This window comes from Glycine soja, chromosome 15 (assembly GCF_004193775.1).
Source record: "Glycine soja cultivar W05 chromosome 15, ASM419377v2, whole genome shotgun sequence".
NCBI lineage: Eukaryota > Viridiplantae > Streptophyta > Magnoliopsida > Fabales > Fabaceae > Glycine > Glycine soja.
The window spans coordinates 11,846,665-11,865,375 of record NC_041016.1 but is presented as its reverse complement, the minus strand read 5'-3'; the positions used below and the strand labels follow the sequence as shown (position 1 = coordinate 11,865,375).

Genomic DNA, 18,711 nt, shown 5'->3' with positions numbered 1-18,711 from the left:
TATTAACATTTTTCTTTTCATGATTGCACCATTCATTTAGGATGGAATTTTTTAATCTCATTTTTACTTATAATAAGTTAGAAAACTCTTATTTCTATCGGATTAAATATGCAGCATGATGTTTATTATTATTATTGACATACATTTTAAATTTAAAAAGGCATTTTGAATGGTTAGAAATATAATATTTTTAATTAAATAGACTTTTAAAAAGAATTAACTAGCTTATTTAATAAATGGGTCTTAGTTTAAGTTTCATGTGGGCTAAGTTATAGACCCTACTCAAATAGGTTGATCTATTTGGGCCACTACTGGAAGTGCCCAAGTCATGGAAGAAGTCATATTTTATTTTCTTTTAGTTATCATTAAATTAATAATCTTGACGTAAGAAAAAAATTTATTCACAAAAAGTTTAACGAGTGAAGCATTTTCACATTCCTTTAGAAGGATCAAGTCACGTGAACCAATTCCATGAACATTTTTTAAAAAAATAATGATTAATTTAATTATAAAATAACTGTATATAAATAATTTTTTTGTTACATGGGGAAAACACTGCATAAAAATATTTTGGGAAAAAAAAAGTCCAATGTAAGCAGTTTAGACAAAAATAAATACATGGACATGCTCGGGGTTTCAGGAAATAGTAAATGGGAAACAGATTATCCAAATGAAACATTGTATCATTTGATAAGTGAAATGCACAACATGCAAACATCAACAAAATTGTTCAGGCAATCCTTAATGATCAAATACTCAATTGTATACATACATTATATACCAAAATATATTCAAATTATACAAGAGAAAGAAAACATCAAAAGCCAAAATATATGGCAAAGTAATATAATCTATACACAAATTAACAATGAGTGTCCACTCCAAACTCGTTTCACTCTCATTTGAAGGCCAAAGTAATTGAAGTATCTTGTCTACTTGTTGCCTCCTTTATTAAGAATTTTTTGCAGGATTCAAGAATGGAACGGCCAAGAATTTCAGCCAAGCAAGGCAAGGCTCAATTTGTGGCAGAAGATGGTGAGCCAGGGGGCTTAAAAGCAGCTTGTTCAGCACATGAGAGTACTTCATTAGGTCCTGCCTCTTCTCTGCCAACACCTATGAGATCAAGGTAATAAAGATAGTGTGAAATGATGTTGTTCATGGCCTCATTATCTGATCCCTGGCCACAAGTTTGGTCCCCATAGAGCAAGTTTATTGTGGCACCAAATCCAGGCACCCTTTTGGACAATGTGTCATTTTTTGTGGGTTTCCAGTTGCCAACAAAGACATCGTGGGGTGATGGTAGGTGCTTCTCTGGTGGGTTCATCCACTGCCAGAGTGCAGCCTGGAAGGCTAAGGTGGCATTTTGTTCTATGTATTCTGGATGGTTCAACAGATCCACCTTCAAGGCTTCCCCAGCTTTTCCATAGTTGTAGTTCCTGTTATCAAGGAAGAAAAACACAAGGACTTTGATCATCAAGTGTCCAAAACTTGGTAATATTTTTGCATAAAATGCTTCTAACTAACCACTTGTACAAACAAGTAGAGACTTTGTATAAATATTTGTTCCCTTCTTAGGAACACAACCAAAACCAGTCTCTCAATTTAACACATATTTTGTGGAAATAAACAAATGAATATAATTATACTCCAATGGTGGATCGAATCCAGGAGAAATTATTACATCATCTGGTGTCATGCGGTTCTGGTCAATCTCTACAAAACATGATTATATTTTTCAATTTATGAAAACAAAAGTGAATAATATGTCACATAGAAATTGGTCGAGATTATATAATTTAGACCATGTTGGTGAAATTAAGGGATGTTTAAAAATCTCAAGATATTAATACCAGTAAAGTGGGATGGCACCACGGCCATAGTATGCTGCACCAGGAGTACAAGGGTAGGTTAATTTGTAGTAGTCATCGCAGTAGAATTTATCAGGACTCAATTCCTTATTGTAGCATAAGCCCCAGGCTAAGGGTCCCCCTGTAGCCACCCCATAACCACCTGAAACATTATTCCAACACTTTGTTACTATACAATTTCATGGTCTTTAAAAAAATCTCCAATCACACCTAACCAAAATAAATTAAAGATCAAAATCAAATAACCATATCCCGTATATATCACTTGAAATATCCAAATTATTGAGATTAGGCAACTGAGATCATGAATACAATCAAGGAGGGATCCAAAAATATTTTATAATGGGGACAAAAAAGTATTAATTTATAATATTTTTTAAAACAATATTAATTTTAAGCTTTTACACAATACATCGTAAAAAAATTCAAATTATTTGAACTTCTAAAAATTACAATTGGACCAATGTGTGGGTTTGTGTCACTAGTAATTTTTTATATTTATTTATAAACACATTTTCATTTTATGGGGTATCACTTTTTTTTTATGGGATACATTTTTTTATTAAATATATTTAAATAAAAAAATATTGCCCCCTTAATAATACTTAAGGTGGATTCCTCCCAGAATCCAACATATTAAAAAACAAAATAAGAATAAGTTCATCCCCATGAATGATCATATCATATGTAATATCATGCATGATTGGTATAACAATTAAATGCTATAGAGAAAAATTCTTTAACTCTCAGGTTAACTAGAAATAATATATGATAAGAACCATCCTTATCTTACAAACCGAATTATTGTCAAAATTTAAGAAATGTGTGACTTACAAGAGGTCTTGCTGCCAACATGGCCAAAGAAAGCAGCAAGCTCCTTCTGGCCACTGGTCTTTCCTCCAGTGGTGCCAAAGCCAAGAGGCTGATACAGTGCTGCAGCAGTGATGAAAGAACGGTAGTCCCAGAATCCGACTGCATGTGCCACCGGCGAATTGCGCTTCGCGAAGAGGTTCTCAAACTGGTATGTCTGAAAGTAATCGGAGATAGTCTCATTGCAGCAATAAGCAGACCAACCCTTGCACTCCCACCCTTTGTCACACACCTTCTTCCCCTTCACTGTCTTCACCAATGGCTTCACTGATGATTGTCCATTCACAACCACCAACATTGCTGCAATAATACCTAACACAAAAACCCATGTTGGACTCATCTTTCTTTCTTTTCTATTGAATAATATTGTTTGTTGTGTGGTGTGGTTCTTTGGCACCAAGTGAGAGAAACTATATAGAGGTGTTTGCACGTATGAAGAGGGTTGTTCTAGACAGGCTGTAATGTAGAGTGAAAGTAATGGAAAGCGAGAGTGTAACTTAGTAGGAGGAAGAGATTTTCAGAGGTGGAATAAGTGGAGCTTTTGCTTCCATTCTCATTCACGTTTGAGTAGAAGGGAAGAAATATCATGGGTGTGGGGGTTTCTTCTAATTAATGTGTACTTGTGCCTGTATAGGCAAAAGATGCTATAATTGGACCTTGGCCCAAATTGTGTGATTTTTTTCATTTTTAGTGTTCTTACTTCAGGCCTGGTTTGTTCAGATTGCTACAAATAATTTGGACCTAAGACTGCCTATGTTGATGGATAAGTCTATGAAGGGCTTTCTTGCTTAATTGGGGATTGTTTACTTTGTACAAATTCAGGTCTCAGACATGACCTTATGGATTGTTTGAGTAAGTTGGTAAAGCTACACCTTCTCATGTATTATCAACTTTCTTGAGGTTATTTGTTTTCAGTTTAATTACTCAAAGAAGAATTTTATCATTCAGAGGGACCATATCCAATTCCAACGTAATAACTTCTCAAGAAAAATATATTCAAATAAATATAAGATTGATTTGGTGATATGAGTTTAAGAATCTCCCACTAATATTTTAACAAAAATTAATAACTAACATTAGTTGATAAAAAGAAAGACATATACCTCTGGTCTTAAATAAAAAAATAAAATAAAATTGTCAATCTAGTACTCTATGCCTTATAGTATTATTATCGGGGTTAAATTTATTTTTCATTTATACAAATAGGCTAATACAATTATTTTTAATAATTTTTAGTCTCTCAAGAAACAAATTTTTCTTTTTGTCCCTTATTTATGAAAATGTCATATGTGATTCTTATTTCAATAAATGAGAGACCAAAAACAAACATTGTTTATAAAAGACTAGAATTACATATCATACATTTTCATAAATAAAGGATAAAAAATAATTCAATTATTCGAAGGAAGTAAAACAAGCTTTGTTCTATTTATAATCCTTAATTATATTTTCATATATACTGAAGATCCAATGCGTGCACCTGCCAACCCAGAAAGGGAGAATAGTAACTTTGGTAACCTTCAACATCAATATCGCATTTGTTGTTGATGACTAGAGGTGCCATATCTGTTACGGATTCAAGTAAGATAGAGAGGAAAATGTCGAGATGCTTGAACCTATTTGACGGAAACCACGAAAATGTATGATAAGTAAGATAGACCAATTATTCATGCATGGGTCATTTAAGTATAGAGACTAGCTAGGCTTCTATTCCAGGTCATGTATGTCTGATTAGCTAGTATCCAAAAGGATGCGATCGATACCCACAAAAATGTTAAAATGGTTAACCAACAAAATTAGACATTGATTAGTTTTTTTTTATTCATCAAAATAGACATTCATTAGCTAACTCCTAAATACAAATATCAATAATTTTATGTAAACAAAATAGTAATGTGAAATTAATATATAACAGCTAGTTATATTGATTAAGCTAATAAAGACTCAATATATTAATATTATCTATATCAAGAATTAGTTGATCTCGGTAATATTAAACTTGATTACTTTAAGTAAGGTCTCGGTTCAAGTCTTGTGAATAAAAATAAAATATGATTGGAAGAAAAAAATTTCATTAAAGATAATCAGTCAGATTTTTTTACGATATTTAATCGTCAATAAAGCTAATGAATATTTTGTACCATTAACATGATAAAAAAATATTATTATATATTGATAAAGTATTAAATCATTAAAACTAACTCTAAATAATAAATTTTAAAAAGAAAATCAAAAAATCATTGTCCGAATTTCATCTTTACTCAATTTAAATATAAGAATAATAAATATTGGTATAATTTAATGGGTTAGGTCCACTTAGTCTTTGTTAATTTTATACTTTTTAATTTGAATTTCTTTCTTGGTCGGTGGCTTCTTAGTCTCATCCGATCCAGAGTCTAATCTCTTTGTAGTGCTTTTTTCTTTTTCAAATTAAAAAGAAAAAGAAGGGGGTCGATTTAGGCTCCTTCCCTTCCACAACTTGTCGGTAAAAATTAAAGAAATTTATTACAGAAATTATGTAACACATATAACACAAAGTAAAGAACTCTTTAATGTAAAGTATATTTTGTTTCTATTTTTGTGTTTATACTAATAATTATAAAAATATCACTTAACTTTTATTTTTAAATACTTATATAAAAATAAATATTTATTATTGTTATATAAAATCTCTTAAAATATAATTTGATGTGTTTATATTTATTACTATAAAGTATTTTTTAACATAAATAGTTTAAAGTTCAATCGTGAATAAATAAAAAAAAATATAAAAAATAGAACCCTACAGTTCTTAAAGATATGCACTCTCTTAATAATTGTCCTAAGAAACATGACTACAATTTCAAGACATTATTGTTTATGATAATCTAAGTAAATTTAAAAACTATTGATTATTTTATCTTAAAATCGTTAAACTTTCCTTTATGGTCAAATAGAATGTGATAAAGCAATAGAAAAAAGCAATACAACTCCAACTATCATGTATGACGCATTAAAAGGGAGGTAAAATGTGTTAGGTGTTTGAAATTCAATAGACATTTAAATATAGTGAAAGGTAAAATGTGTTAGAACAATTTGTTAGGAATAAAACTTGTCAAAAAGTAAAAATGTAGATTTAGATATGTTTTTAGTTCTTATAAGATAATATTTTTTTTATTATTAATTTTTGTAAGTTTATTTTTGAATTTTAATTCCTGTAAGTTATATTTTTTAATTTTGATTCATGTAAGATATTTTATTCATTTTTAGTCCTTATAAATTTACATTTTTTTCAATTTTGATATCTATAAGAACAAACTTATGAAAACTATAGATGAAAAGTTAAAATCTTAAAGGAATAAATTAAAAAAAAAAACAAAAACTTATAAGAACTAAAAAAAACTTACAATGATCAAAATTGAAAAAAATATCCACTTACGTAACTAAAATTAAAAAAATTGAACTTACAAAAACCAAAAATAAAAAAGGACTAATTAAACATTTTTAACAAATATGGTAAAAAATACAATTAAACTTTTTTATATTATTACTTATCACATATCATATATTATCATATACATATACTAGATCATTTGTCCGGTGCTTTTGCACCGGCGGTTGAAAAAAATAACTTATTTTCTTTTATAAAGAATATAGAATGCAAGATAGAAAAAGAAGAGAGGGTGAAAAACTTGATATAATTGTTGACACTTGTCTAGTTTATTAGACAATTAGAGCATTTTTAGTGGTAAATTTCAAATTAAAATCTTAGACCATTTTTCAATAGATCCTACAGTGTTACGTAAAATTGAAGATTTATTAAGATTTGTTTCATTTTTTCCCCTTTAGTAATAAATTTCGTTTTAGAATCTTACACAATTTTTTGTAGGTCCCACATGTATCCCACTTTTAATTTTTTTCGTCCCCCACTCCAACGTACACTTCTTTCTCCCAACGTACATTTCATTTTTCTTTCTTTTTCTTCTCCCAACATACACTTCCATTTTTCTTCTTTTTTCATTTTTCCATCCCTTGTACTTAGTAGTCTGTATATCCTTATTTTAAGCATCAATTCTTTATTCTTTGATTTTTTGTCTAAAAAGAAAAAAATAAGAAAAAAACGTATCTTTTCTTTTGAGTCTATGCTTGCAAGGTGGAACCTTTGAAGAACTTGATCCATGAAAGATATTTTGAGTAGTATGCTGAGACAACGAAGGCTTCTTAGTAACCAATTAAAGATGTTGTCTGAGCATGCTGAAATTGTGCAATAAGGGTCAGTCACCCACAACCTGTCAATTGTGATTTTTATGGAGAAGAGTATTACGATGATAGTTGTTATCTTTACTCCATGGAAAATTCTTGGTGGGAACAAGAGTTACACCCTTACAATCAATATGAAGAAAAAAGACTCTCTAATATTGAGAATGTGTTAATGCAATTCATGGAAACATCCTAAGCTAGCTTCAAAGCCAATCAAAACTCAATTCGAAATCTGGAGATTCAGGTTGATAAGCTAGTAAAAGAAGTGGTTGAAATACCTTTTTTGGTCACAAGGGAAGAAAACTTTGTAGAGGTTAAAGCACATGGGGAGAGTCTTGTAGAGAGCATGATTCAAGAGAAAAAAATGAAGAAAAAAAAATGTGAGGAGAGAACACAACAATAGTGGGAGAAGTGTTCACAAGTAGAAATTGAACAAGAAAGCCTTCTCCAAGGAAGATGTGGAAGGCATTTCAGTGACCACCAATACTTCCCTTGCAATGATATGGAAGGCATTTCAGTGATACATGATTTTCATGGAGTCTCTAGCTAAGAAGCAAAAATACAAGAAAGATGTGTTCTATGTGACCTTCATGCCACCTTGAACGCATCTAGCCTGTCAAGCTAGTAACATTAAAGAAGTGCTTACTGAAAGGCAACCCAGGATTTCTACCTTTTTTCTCCTCTTTTTATGTGACTTGTTTAATAATTGTGTTAGTTGGTTTGTGTGTTGATGTTAGGATGATTTTGGTTATACCCATGACTTTGTGAATGTTTGTGTTAGTCAATTTGAGTACAAATGTTTTTATTTTTTATTTTTTGCTATCTAATTATGTCATGCACTCAACGCACATGTGTGCGCTTAGCGCGCAAGTGCAGGCTAAGCGTGCATGGGCAACTGGCTAAGCCTGCATGTCGCACTAAGCCCAAAAGCGTCTCTATTTTGTAATATCTCGAATTGGGCTAAGCACGTAAGCGCAGGCTAAGCGAGTCATGCATTCCCGCTAAGCCCATGGTGCTCGCTAAGCATATTTTGCAAGAATTTCCTTCTGCAAAACTCACTAAGCCCCATGTGGCGTGCTAAGCCCAATCATATCTATGGAGTTTCAATTTAATGGTTTGGGCTTAGCATGCAAGTTCGGGCTTAGCGCTCAAGATTGGGCTTAGCGCACAAGTTCGAGCTTAGCCAAAAAAAATTTAAAAGAAAATCAAAATTTCTTGTACTTTTATTTTGGTATGTCTATTGCAGGCAGAGTCATCACGCACTTATGCACTAAGTCTTAGTTTTCCTCAGTGTTTTGCATTTATCTATTGGGCTAAGCATTATTTGCATGCTAAGCCTAATAAGTTTGCTATTCTTTTTTGTTGTCAATTGGGCTTTGCACGCTTATGCGTTAAGCCCACCATGCATTTATGTTTATTTTGTTTTGTGAAGCACCAAGCGTGCACCTGTGCATTTAGTGCACCACTCCCTCCTACCTTACTTTAATTTTTGTTATTTTTCAAATTTGAATTCTTTATTATGTTTAATTTTGCATGAAAGACATGATGATACATTTTGGTTAACTCTAATAGTTAACACATTATGAGGCATGTTTGGTTGAATTGATTGCATGACTAAGACATTGTGTACTGGTAATTAATGTTGTGAAATTTTCGATTTTTGAGTGAGCACACGTTGTTGTTGAATGATGGTTTTGTGAATTAAATGCGCATGAGTGAGTTGGTTAGCTTGCATGATAGGAAATTGTGGATGAAAAACTAAATGTTTCACATTGTCGTGTGAGTTATGTGCACCTTAATTGCTAGAGAATGAATGATTTCATTTTCTCGATTTTGCATGATTCTTGAATTGCTTAAGTGCATACATGATGTGGATATGATCAAGGTCTTGTTGTTTATTTTAATTTCAGCCACTTAGCCAAACAGCTACCTTGTGTTAATGAATGATTGAATCCCTTGCACCCTTTTGGGCCTAAATGTGAATGAATGTGTCATTGAACCCTGAGCTAAATGCAGATGCTATCTTTGTGCACCCTATCTTAGGCTATAGGAGAGCATTGTTATGAATCAAGACAATTTGTTCCAAATTTAGGGGAGTGTTTTTGGGTAAATTCTGTTCCAAGGATATGAGTAAAAAACACACAGAGAACTAGAACTACATTCTTTTGTAATACCTATTATCGTCTAAAAAATGGAAATATAAGCTGAAAGCAAATATATACAAAAAAAAAACCTTTGTGCATTGTTAATTGTGGCATGTCAATAAAGGTTGAGAGGTCAAAGAAAAAGTGGTTCTTTAAGTAGATAGGAAATGGGTGAATGCTCTCCTAGAACCTAAGTGTTTGAATCCGAGAAAAACCATGATTTTCTTGTTAACCCGATCACGTTACAAGCTTAATAAAGTCCTTAGTGATCCATATTGTGTATGTGTGATTGCATTGAATATGATGATGTGAAAAGTTGGCGATTATAACTTCAGTCGATTTAAATGAAATACACATAACCGAAAACACTTGTGTGCTTGAGAGAAACACTAGCTTTGTGAGGAGTGAAACATAGTTGATCTTTATTTGATACCTGTCATACTTGCTAACCTATTTCAAACTCTGAGTGCATTCTTTACATGATCCCATCATGAAAACTGTGACAAGTGTGAACTTGAGGATTGGAAGCTAAAATTGTTCGAAAAGTACGCAATTATCTCAGTTGTTGTGATTCATTACATCCTAAACATTGTCATTAATCTAACTTAGTGTAGTATTAGTTTACTTTTGATTGGGGACAAGCAAAGCTTTAAATTTGGGGGACTTTGATAATTGTTATGCTTACGTAATTTGAATATTTAAATTACATAGCAATTATCTAATTTTCCTATCTTTTATTGCTTCTTTTGTGTTAAAATATTAGGAATTTAACTTCTAAGTTTTTGTCTAGTAGATGCTAGAATTAGTTAATTTACAGTATTTTGGGGTGTATTTTTTGTAGAATTACACAACAGAAGGCCTGAAAAAGGGTTGAAGAACTGGATCAGCGTGTTTAGCGCGTCAACAACCGCTCAATGCGAGGAGCCAACTTGGAGGTCATGCTTAGCCCACATCTGACTGCTTAGCGCGCATCTGGCGGCTTAGTCTGCATCTAACAATTTAGCGCACATCTGACGGCTTAACCTGCATCTGGCGGCTTAGCGCGCAGTCACTTATGTCAGCTAGACTTTGCATGTACGATTAGCGAGCACATGCAGGCTTAGCGCACTGTCAATGTTGAAAAACATGATTGTGTTGTGTTTTAAAGGAAAAAGAAAGGAAAAATTAGGGAGTTCTTTTTGGGACCAAAATAAGGAGCTAGGGCACTAGAGAAGAGGGAGAACTCACTCACTTGGGATCCTTTCCTTTATTTTCTTCCACACCTCTTGTTTCCTTTTTGTATTAGTAAGTCTCTCATTGTCAGGAGCTCAGCAACCAAACACTTTTGATGTAATGATTCTAACTATCTATTTAATGTTGTTTTGATATTATTGTCTCTTTTATGTGCTTAATATCATGTTTATGGTTTGATCACCTATGCTCATGTAGTGTTATGGGGTTTATACATTGGAAAATGTTTATCTCTTAAGAACTTGAAAAGAACATCTAGGTAATCCATGTCTAGGGATAAAATGATATTATTTAGTCTTATTTATGGATCTTTATTCTTAAAGTAAATTATTTGATGTAGCTCTTAAGGGATTAGGAGTGAAATTATATAATTTAAGCTCTTTCACATAAGGGATCATCTTAAGGTAGGTTAGTGGATGAAGGTAATAATCGAAATAACGTTAAATAATAAAAAATCTTTAATGTTGCATCAATAGTAGTTTTGGTAAACTAAGTCCCAACACGTTCCATAATTCTGCTTCAACCGACAAATCACCCGTCAAGTGTTTGTGTTATATTTCTTTAATGTGCTCTGCTTAATTATCTTTGTTTGTGTTGAATTTTACATCCGTATCATTATTCGACCAATATCAAATTTAATTCATTAATCACTTAAAATTGGACATATATAAACTTTGAGTACAATCAAAGTCTATGTGGACTTAACACTCGATCTTACCGTTTTAAAATACTACTTGGATGAATTGGTGCACTTGCCAATGAGTTAACACCCCTCTGCCACGGCCGCAGCCCCCTTCTTGCTTCCCCTCAATCGTGGTCGTGGTCGTGGCCGCCTTCCCCTTTCCCCTCTACCATGAATTCGACCTTCCTCCCCTTCCCCCTCTGTCATAGCCTCTCCCCCTTACACCAATATGTGTATTTTTTTATGGTTTGTTGTTGCTACTGGTTTTTCCTTCTTCATCATTCCATCTTTTCTATTAATCTCTCTCACGTTTTGTTGGGAAGAAGACCTTCTCTCCTCCGAAAGTTCTCATGGAGGTTATTGATTACCTACATCTGATCAACTTCAAAAGAGAGGCGTTTTGCTCTAGGATGTTGACAATTCTTGCATTTTTTTGCAGTGAAAGCATGGATGATTGGCAACACTTGTTTTGTTTTTGCCCGATGATTTTGGAGGTTTGGCATGGAGTATTTAGGTGGCTGGGTTTATCGTTTTTACTTGGTGTGTAAGTCCTACACAATGTTTTTTGGGGTAGGAAGGAGGGATAGATGGCCTGGTATTTTTTGGATTTGATAGCATCATTGATCCCTTCTGGTATCTTTGGGATTTATATTGGAGGGGTTTGTTTTTTAATGGTCTCAATAAAGTGTATGATGTACATCTTGTACAGTAACTTTAGATCATTAATACATACATGTTGGTCTTAAAAATAAAAAATAAAGAAAAAGATGACTCTGACAGGACAGGCCACTAAGCACTAAAGCGAATAATTTTTGGATAAAGTGACATTAATAATGCTTGAGGATTTGAGGTAGTAATTTTTGTTCTAATCTGTCCAAAGTCTTATATTAGATAAAAGTTCACATCAATAATAGTTTCTAAATACTCTCTCTTCCTTTAACCTATCCAGATATCTTTCAATAAGGATAAAATTATGACTGACCACCAAGCACCAAAGTAGATAATGTCTTGGATAATATGAACCTAATAATGTTTGAGGATTTGAAATTGGCATGCATACTTTTTCACTCTCAAACACTAACTCTAGCATAGCGCTGCAACAACTTAATTTCATGTGTTGCTCGATGCCATCAAAATTTTGATCTAGTCACCTGAAAGATTTCATACTTGTTGTCATAATTATGGGTCTAACACCAAAGAAACTCCTTGCATGTATGTCCCCAGTCATATTTTGTGGCGCCCTCTAATAATATGTTTCGTTATATCTACAAGGAGACTCCACAAATGAGTGCTAATATGTACTATAAGTAACGATAGGTAGATAGATGAATCTTCACTAGGGAACTTTTTTAAGAAATCGATAAATAAAAAGATTTCATTGTTTGAGTTACATGAAAATTATGGAGGAGTGTGTATTTTTCAACAAAAATGTTATACTTTTATTTCTTTAACCAGATTGGTTAGCATTTTCCTAAAATATATAATTATTGAGCATTGAATTATTGTCTTTCTGTTATTTTGTTTCATTTCTCTTCTTTATTAAAAAAATATGAACAACTATTTTTTTTTCCAAAGAGACAAAGCCATGAAATTCCAAGAATCTAGTCTGACCTTGATTAAGACGATTGGAATTAAGAGAGAGAGAGATATTTGAGAGATACTCGTTTTTGATAGAAAGATAAATTAATGTGGGTAAACTAAATATAAGAGTAAAGTACGAAAAGGGAGAAAATAAGGTTAAGAACTATATAAATCTATTATATTAATGCTTCAAGAAAGTTATCGCATTTTTGTAAAAAATAAAGGGTCCAAAGTTAGTTGAATATGATATCTAAATTGTTGTTAATTCTTCAATATGGTCTTTAATTTTTATGGATAAAGAAGATAAGATATATAGTCACTTTTGTCTCTAAATATGTAATTTGTTGACAAATGCGTTCTTGAAAAATAAAAATATAAAATTTAATCTCCGAAAGTGTAAAAAATGTAATAAATATATTCAACTCTTAACTTTTGTTTGTCCCGTTAATAAAATAGACATTGTGACACAAAGGGATAAATTCATCACTAAAATAATAATTTAAAACAAACATAATAATAATAATAATAATAATAATAATAATAATAATAATAATAATAATAATTATCAACCATAATTTATCTATCACAATAGCAATTATCTAAAATAATAATGTATCAACTTACCAAAATAAACATTATAATAGTGTATCAATCATTACAAATTTTTCCAAATTATAATAATTAGTTACAATCTACTATAAATAAAAGATAAATATATTTCATATTTCACTTCTTCGAATGTTGACTAATTTATTAACAGTGATAGACGAAAGTTAACGGTCGGATATATTTGTTGCACTTTTTATACTTTTGTGGACTAAATTTTATATTTTCATCTTTCAGGAACGCATTTGTCAACAAATTACACATTTAGGGACAAAAGTGACTATTTACCCTATTCTTATTCCAGTGAGTGGGAAGACGAAAAGTCAATAAAATATTATATGACAAATATGTCTTTTCCTCTTTGTTTTCATCATTTCCTTCTCTTCACCTACAGGCACACAAGTGGATTTGAAGGCCAAGTGTGAGAGAGACCATGAGAGAAGTGAGGTTTGAGAGTTGGAGGAAGATGGTGGCAACGACTTGCAATGGCAACGTGACTGGCGACGCCAGTGGTGACTGATGGTTGGGTTGGTGGTGATCCTTGAGAAGGGAGAACAAGAGGAGACAACCATGGAAGCAAGTGTTTGCGAAAAGAGCTCACCATAAATGTATTCATATATTGTCAATTAGAGATAATCACGTTAGTAATTATTTCAATAACAAATTCGTCCCTCCATGTCATATAAGCTATTTTATTAACGATGACAAACGAAAATTAACGATAAAATATATTTGTCACACTTTTTACATTTTCGGAAACTAAATTTTGTATTTTTATCCTTAAGGGATACATTTATTAACGAATTATACATTTAAGAATAAAAGTGATTATTTACCTAAGAAAATAACATTCTTGTAAAATAAAAAGTTAAATGAGTTCAATACACTTTATTAATGGTAAAATCTCCATAAACAAATTAAATTGTCATTACTGAAAAGTTATATCACAAGAGATTTAATTAAAAAGTTCAAACTCTTCGGCTTTGTTTTCTTCTCTTCCCCTCCCGTTGTGATGGGTGAACAATACCAAAAATAATTATAATTGTAATCAACAACTTCTCGCAGTAAAATAGAAATAAAAAAGGATTCAAGAATTTACATGTGAAATGGAGGTCATGGATTCCCTGCTGCCCTACGCCCCTACACCTCTGCAATGTGTACACTATAAATATAATACGAGTAGCCGAAATCAAAGTTAGACCCACAATTTCTGTTCTACGTGGATGGATGCAATGAACGCTATATATGGTTGAGGTGTGCCAACCACATTTAAGTTTCAACTCTGTCATGGTTTTCTTCTTCAATGGAAAGTCGACAACCAAACCAAGTCACACAAATGTACAAGTACAACTCACAATTGACAATCACTCTGTACGATATTAAGTTGTCTTAAATTTGTGGTATCTTTTCGCGTTTTCATTTTTTCTCATTTTAAAATAAATATTGTATTTGAAGGAAAAAAATCTCAAAAAAAGTGTTATAATTAGTTTTTAATATAATATTGTTTTTTTTACTAATATTAATAATTGTAATGTTAGTTTTTCAACATAGGATTAATAACAAGATTAATTTTATAAAATTATTATTATTTTTCATCTATTTATTATTCTTTTTGTTTTTTTAACTGACAGATTTTTTTTTAAAAAAAAATATTTTTATTTATCTGTCATTCATAAAGTTTAGTATCATATTAGTTACTCATTTATCAATTATACTCTTATTTATCTCTTAATTAATATGTGCATACATTCATTGTGCACACAACTATTTTATTAGAACAAAAAAAATTATTGCAATTTTTATTTTCTACAAAACAACCTCAAATGACATTAAAAAACAAAGGGAGTAATTTTTATTAGTATATATAAAATAACTTAAAATGACACTTATGTTGGGATGAGAAAAAATAACTTTTTAATATTTAAAGAACAGGTATTAAATGTGACAAATAGAAAAGGTAAATGAAAATAAAATTAAAATAAATATGTGATTATTTATGTAAAATTTTATTAAAATTGAAGAATAATAATAAGATATGATTAAATTATTTATATCTTAGTATATTTTAATCTACTGAGATATCAAATAATTTGTTATTAATATAAAATTTGATAAATATAATCTACATGAAAATAACTTTTAATATAATGATAAATTTTGAGATAAAATTATTGAATTGTGTAATAGATATAATTATCCCGATAACTTTGTAAGACAGACCTATATGATCCAGGGTTACCTTCAAAATTGTCCCCATTAATAATATGGTATCCTAGATCCGCCAATGCTGATATCATTTAATCCTCCCTTATAAATTAACACTACCTTTTTATTATTAGTGCTCGTGATAAAAAATTTACAAACTCCTGAATAAATTGATTATAAAAACAATGAATAATGTGTACTTCCACCAAATACTTTATAAGTTAGAAAAAACCCATGATACTTCACAATGCAAGGACTATTGTACATGTTAGAAATAAAGTGTAAGGTAACGAAATCCCAATTTTGTTAAAATTGAGTTAAGTGAAAGCCATATAACTGAAAGCGGCACTGATATTCGTATATTTCTAAATATACACATTATATATATATATATTTAATAACTATAGTTAATTATGTATGTAAATATGATTAATTTTATTTTACACGTGTTTAATTTTTAGTGAGTATTGCAATGATTTTATAATACTACTATAACCATTTCTGATATAAAGTTATCCATATTTTTACATGTGATTAACTATGTCTCCTAATAACTTATAACATTATTAATTAATTGCAAAAAAAATTAACCATCACTTGAGATATAAAATTAATCTTATTTTTACATGTAATTAATCTTGCCTGATAATCAATAATCTCATAACATTGTTAATCACTTGTAAAATAAAATTAATCATATATATATATATATATATAATTGATCATTTTCAGGTGGCCAGCGAGTATATAAATTTAAGTGGGACGAATATATTTTCCAAATGAAATATGTACAGCACTAATTGTACTGTGTATGACTGCTTCTTAATCCTTGATAAGAACATCCTCAACCTAACTCTTATTAATTGTCAAACAAGCTGATATTAAAATTAAGCAAAGGTTAACCGGTGTTTTATTAATATTGATTAAGAAACTTAAAATAAAAATACTTTTATTGAAAACTAAAAAATTGTAATCTTCATAATTTTTTTATGTTTTCTTATAATTTATACAATAAATATTTTTTATTTATTAATCAACACCTTATGGATGTAGGTGGACCTTAAAATTAATTATTCATCCTTGTTGTGCATATCATGACGAAGATTGATGCCTAATTAGGACTTGGTTTTTAAAATGTGTCCGGTATCGGTCAAGGCTTGACTTAGCCCGTTATAAGTCTATGAGTACTAGACAACATTTTTTTTTTTTATTTGTATACGTATAATAATTTTTTTCTCATTAAAAAAATAAGTATTGTCTCATAAGATAATTTTTTAAAAAATGAATATATAAAATATAAAAAATAAAATAAAGAAAATAAATTGATATGAAATTTATTATTCTATCCTTTTACTTTTTAGGTTTAATTATTATTTTTGTTATTTAATTTGTTTTTTAGTTCAATTTAATTATTTAATTTATTTATTTGATTCAATTTGGTTCATGATTTTAAGTAATACTAATAAATTATGTTTTTGTCTCGATAAATTAATAAATTTTGTTTTTATTTTTAATAAAATTATTTTTGCGTTGAGTTTCAAATAAAAAATATATATGTTATTTTGTTCAATTTTTTCATTTTTTCTCTATTGTATATAGATCATTTGTTATTATTTCTTATTAAATATTTTTCAAAAGAACTAATATAAAATAAACAAAATTTTATAAAAAAATTAAAATAAAAAAATAGATATATATTAGAAAGACTAAAATAAAATAAACAAAATTAAAAATAAAAATTTAATTTTATTAGAAATTTAATAAAAAAAAATTATGAAAGAATCTAAATAAGATTTGTTAATTTATTAGAGATTAAAAATATATTTAAACTTTTTAAATTAAATTAAAATTATTAATTGTCCCCACTGATTAAAAACTTCTACATCCGTCGGTGCATTTAAAGCTAGTTAAGAACTTATGAGTATATTAATATTGAAACTCGTGCTTAAAAATTAAAATACTATTAATAAATTCAAATGTGAGTGATAGAAGTTCCTATATAGTATTAGTTCTGAATGCCGAGTTTGGATTCTTTGGAATGAAGGAAGGAAAGCAAATAAGAGGACGATGGAGGGACCGAAAAAAGTACTGATAATTTTCCTTCAATTATTGAACGACAGCTTTATGGGAAAGGATAAGAAAAAAATGTAGAATCAGAATTTTTTGTAATCTGTCCACTTTTAAACGGAGTGGGAAAATACCTTAATTTTAGCATTTTTTTTACTAAAGATATTTATAATATATATTTTGTATTATTTTTTATAAAAGACAATAAAAATAAAATAAAAAGTGATTAATAATTTATTTACAAAATTAAATATTAAAGTAATTATTTATTTTAAAGTGCATCAAGAATATCTCTTATCAGTAATCAGAGTTTAATTCTTTCCAAAGCGTAAAAGTTATCAACCCATGACAAATATTTAAAGAACTCGGTTATTAACCAATAGGAATGGAATTAATACATATTCTATCATAAATTATAGAATATGGTATTTAGACCACAATCTGTCAAAAAAAAAAAGAAAAAAGAGACAAAAACCAAAATACTTGCGCGTGTGCTTGTTATGCAATTTCCCAACAAATTTGGGGAAATAGATTTGTTTGTTGAATACTACATAGTTTACATACAAATTGGATTGGAGTATATATATCAAAAAATGCATTTGCATGCGACATAATGATTTGATGACGATAACATGGCACCGTTTTTCTTGGCTTTGCCGATTTGTACTGTAATAATCTTCGACCCCTCATTGAATATTTAGTAGTCATTTGTTATTTTCTAGAATATTTTACATTAATTTCAATTTAAAAATAAAAATATTAAAAAAGATAAATTAAAATAAAGGAAAAGTGAGGAGTTGTATTAAAAAAACAACTGTCATTATCGTATGAATATAAAATTTTCATTCTTTTCAAGGAAATAAAAAATGTGTAATATAAATTCTTAAAATGAAATAATACTTAAGAAATCTGTCAAAGAATTTAACTTAATTAGTTAAATAAATACATAAGTTATTATAAATTTAATATTATTTTGTATTCCAATGAATAAGAAAAATGAGATAATAGGAGTGCTACGGTTAAGTAACACTGTAATTTGATGATGTTCCCTCTAAAATTGGATGGAATAATGGATTATTTATATTTATATTTTTTTTCTTTCAACTTTTTCCGCCCATAAAGAAAAAAACCCTTTTTCTCTTTTACTTTTTTTTTCTTTCTAAAATCAATCATATATGAGAGAAGCCAATGAAAGAAATTTAGAAGGCGAGAATATTTT

General features: G+C 29.7%; 1 protein-coding gene across 1 annotated transcript; it reads right to left on the bottom strand.

Moving 5' to 3' along the window:
• Nucleotides 1-712: 712 nt before the first annotated feature.
• On the bottom strand, nucleotides 713-3,142 carry LOC114388388 (chitinase-like protein 2). Its single transcript, XM_028348846.1, has 3 exons — nucleotides 2,703-3,142; nucleotides 1,851-2,010; nucleotides 713-1,436 (listed from the first exon to the last, which is right to left on the bottom strand). Exons 1-3 carry the CDS (start codon nucleotides 3,076-3,078, stop codon nucleotides 1,016-1,018), a joined length of 957 nt encoding a protein of 318 aa, XP_028204647.1. The 5' UTR covers nucleotides 3,079-3,142; the 3' UTR covers nucleotides 713-1,015.
• Between the last annotated feature and the right edge of the window lie 15,569 nt (nucleotides 3,143-18,711).

Bases quoted from the DNA above. Each gene is read 5' to 3' on its own strand.
- LOC114388388 (XM_028348846.1), bottom strand. From the start codon at position 3,078: ATGAGTCCAACATGGGTTTTTGTGTTAGGTATTATTGCAGCAATGTTG. The intron at 2,011-2,702 runs GTAAGTCACACA...ATAATGTTTCAG, and splicing joins TGTTGGCAGCAAGACCTCTT to GTGGTTATGGGGTGGCTACA. The intron at 1,437-1,850 runs GTATTAATATCT...CCTTGATAACAG, and splicing joins GGTGCCATCCCACTTTACTG to GAACTACAACTATGGAAAAG.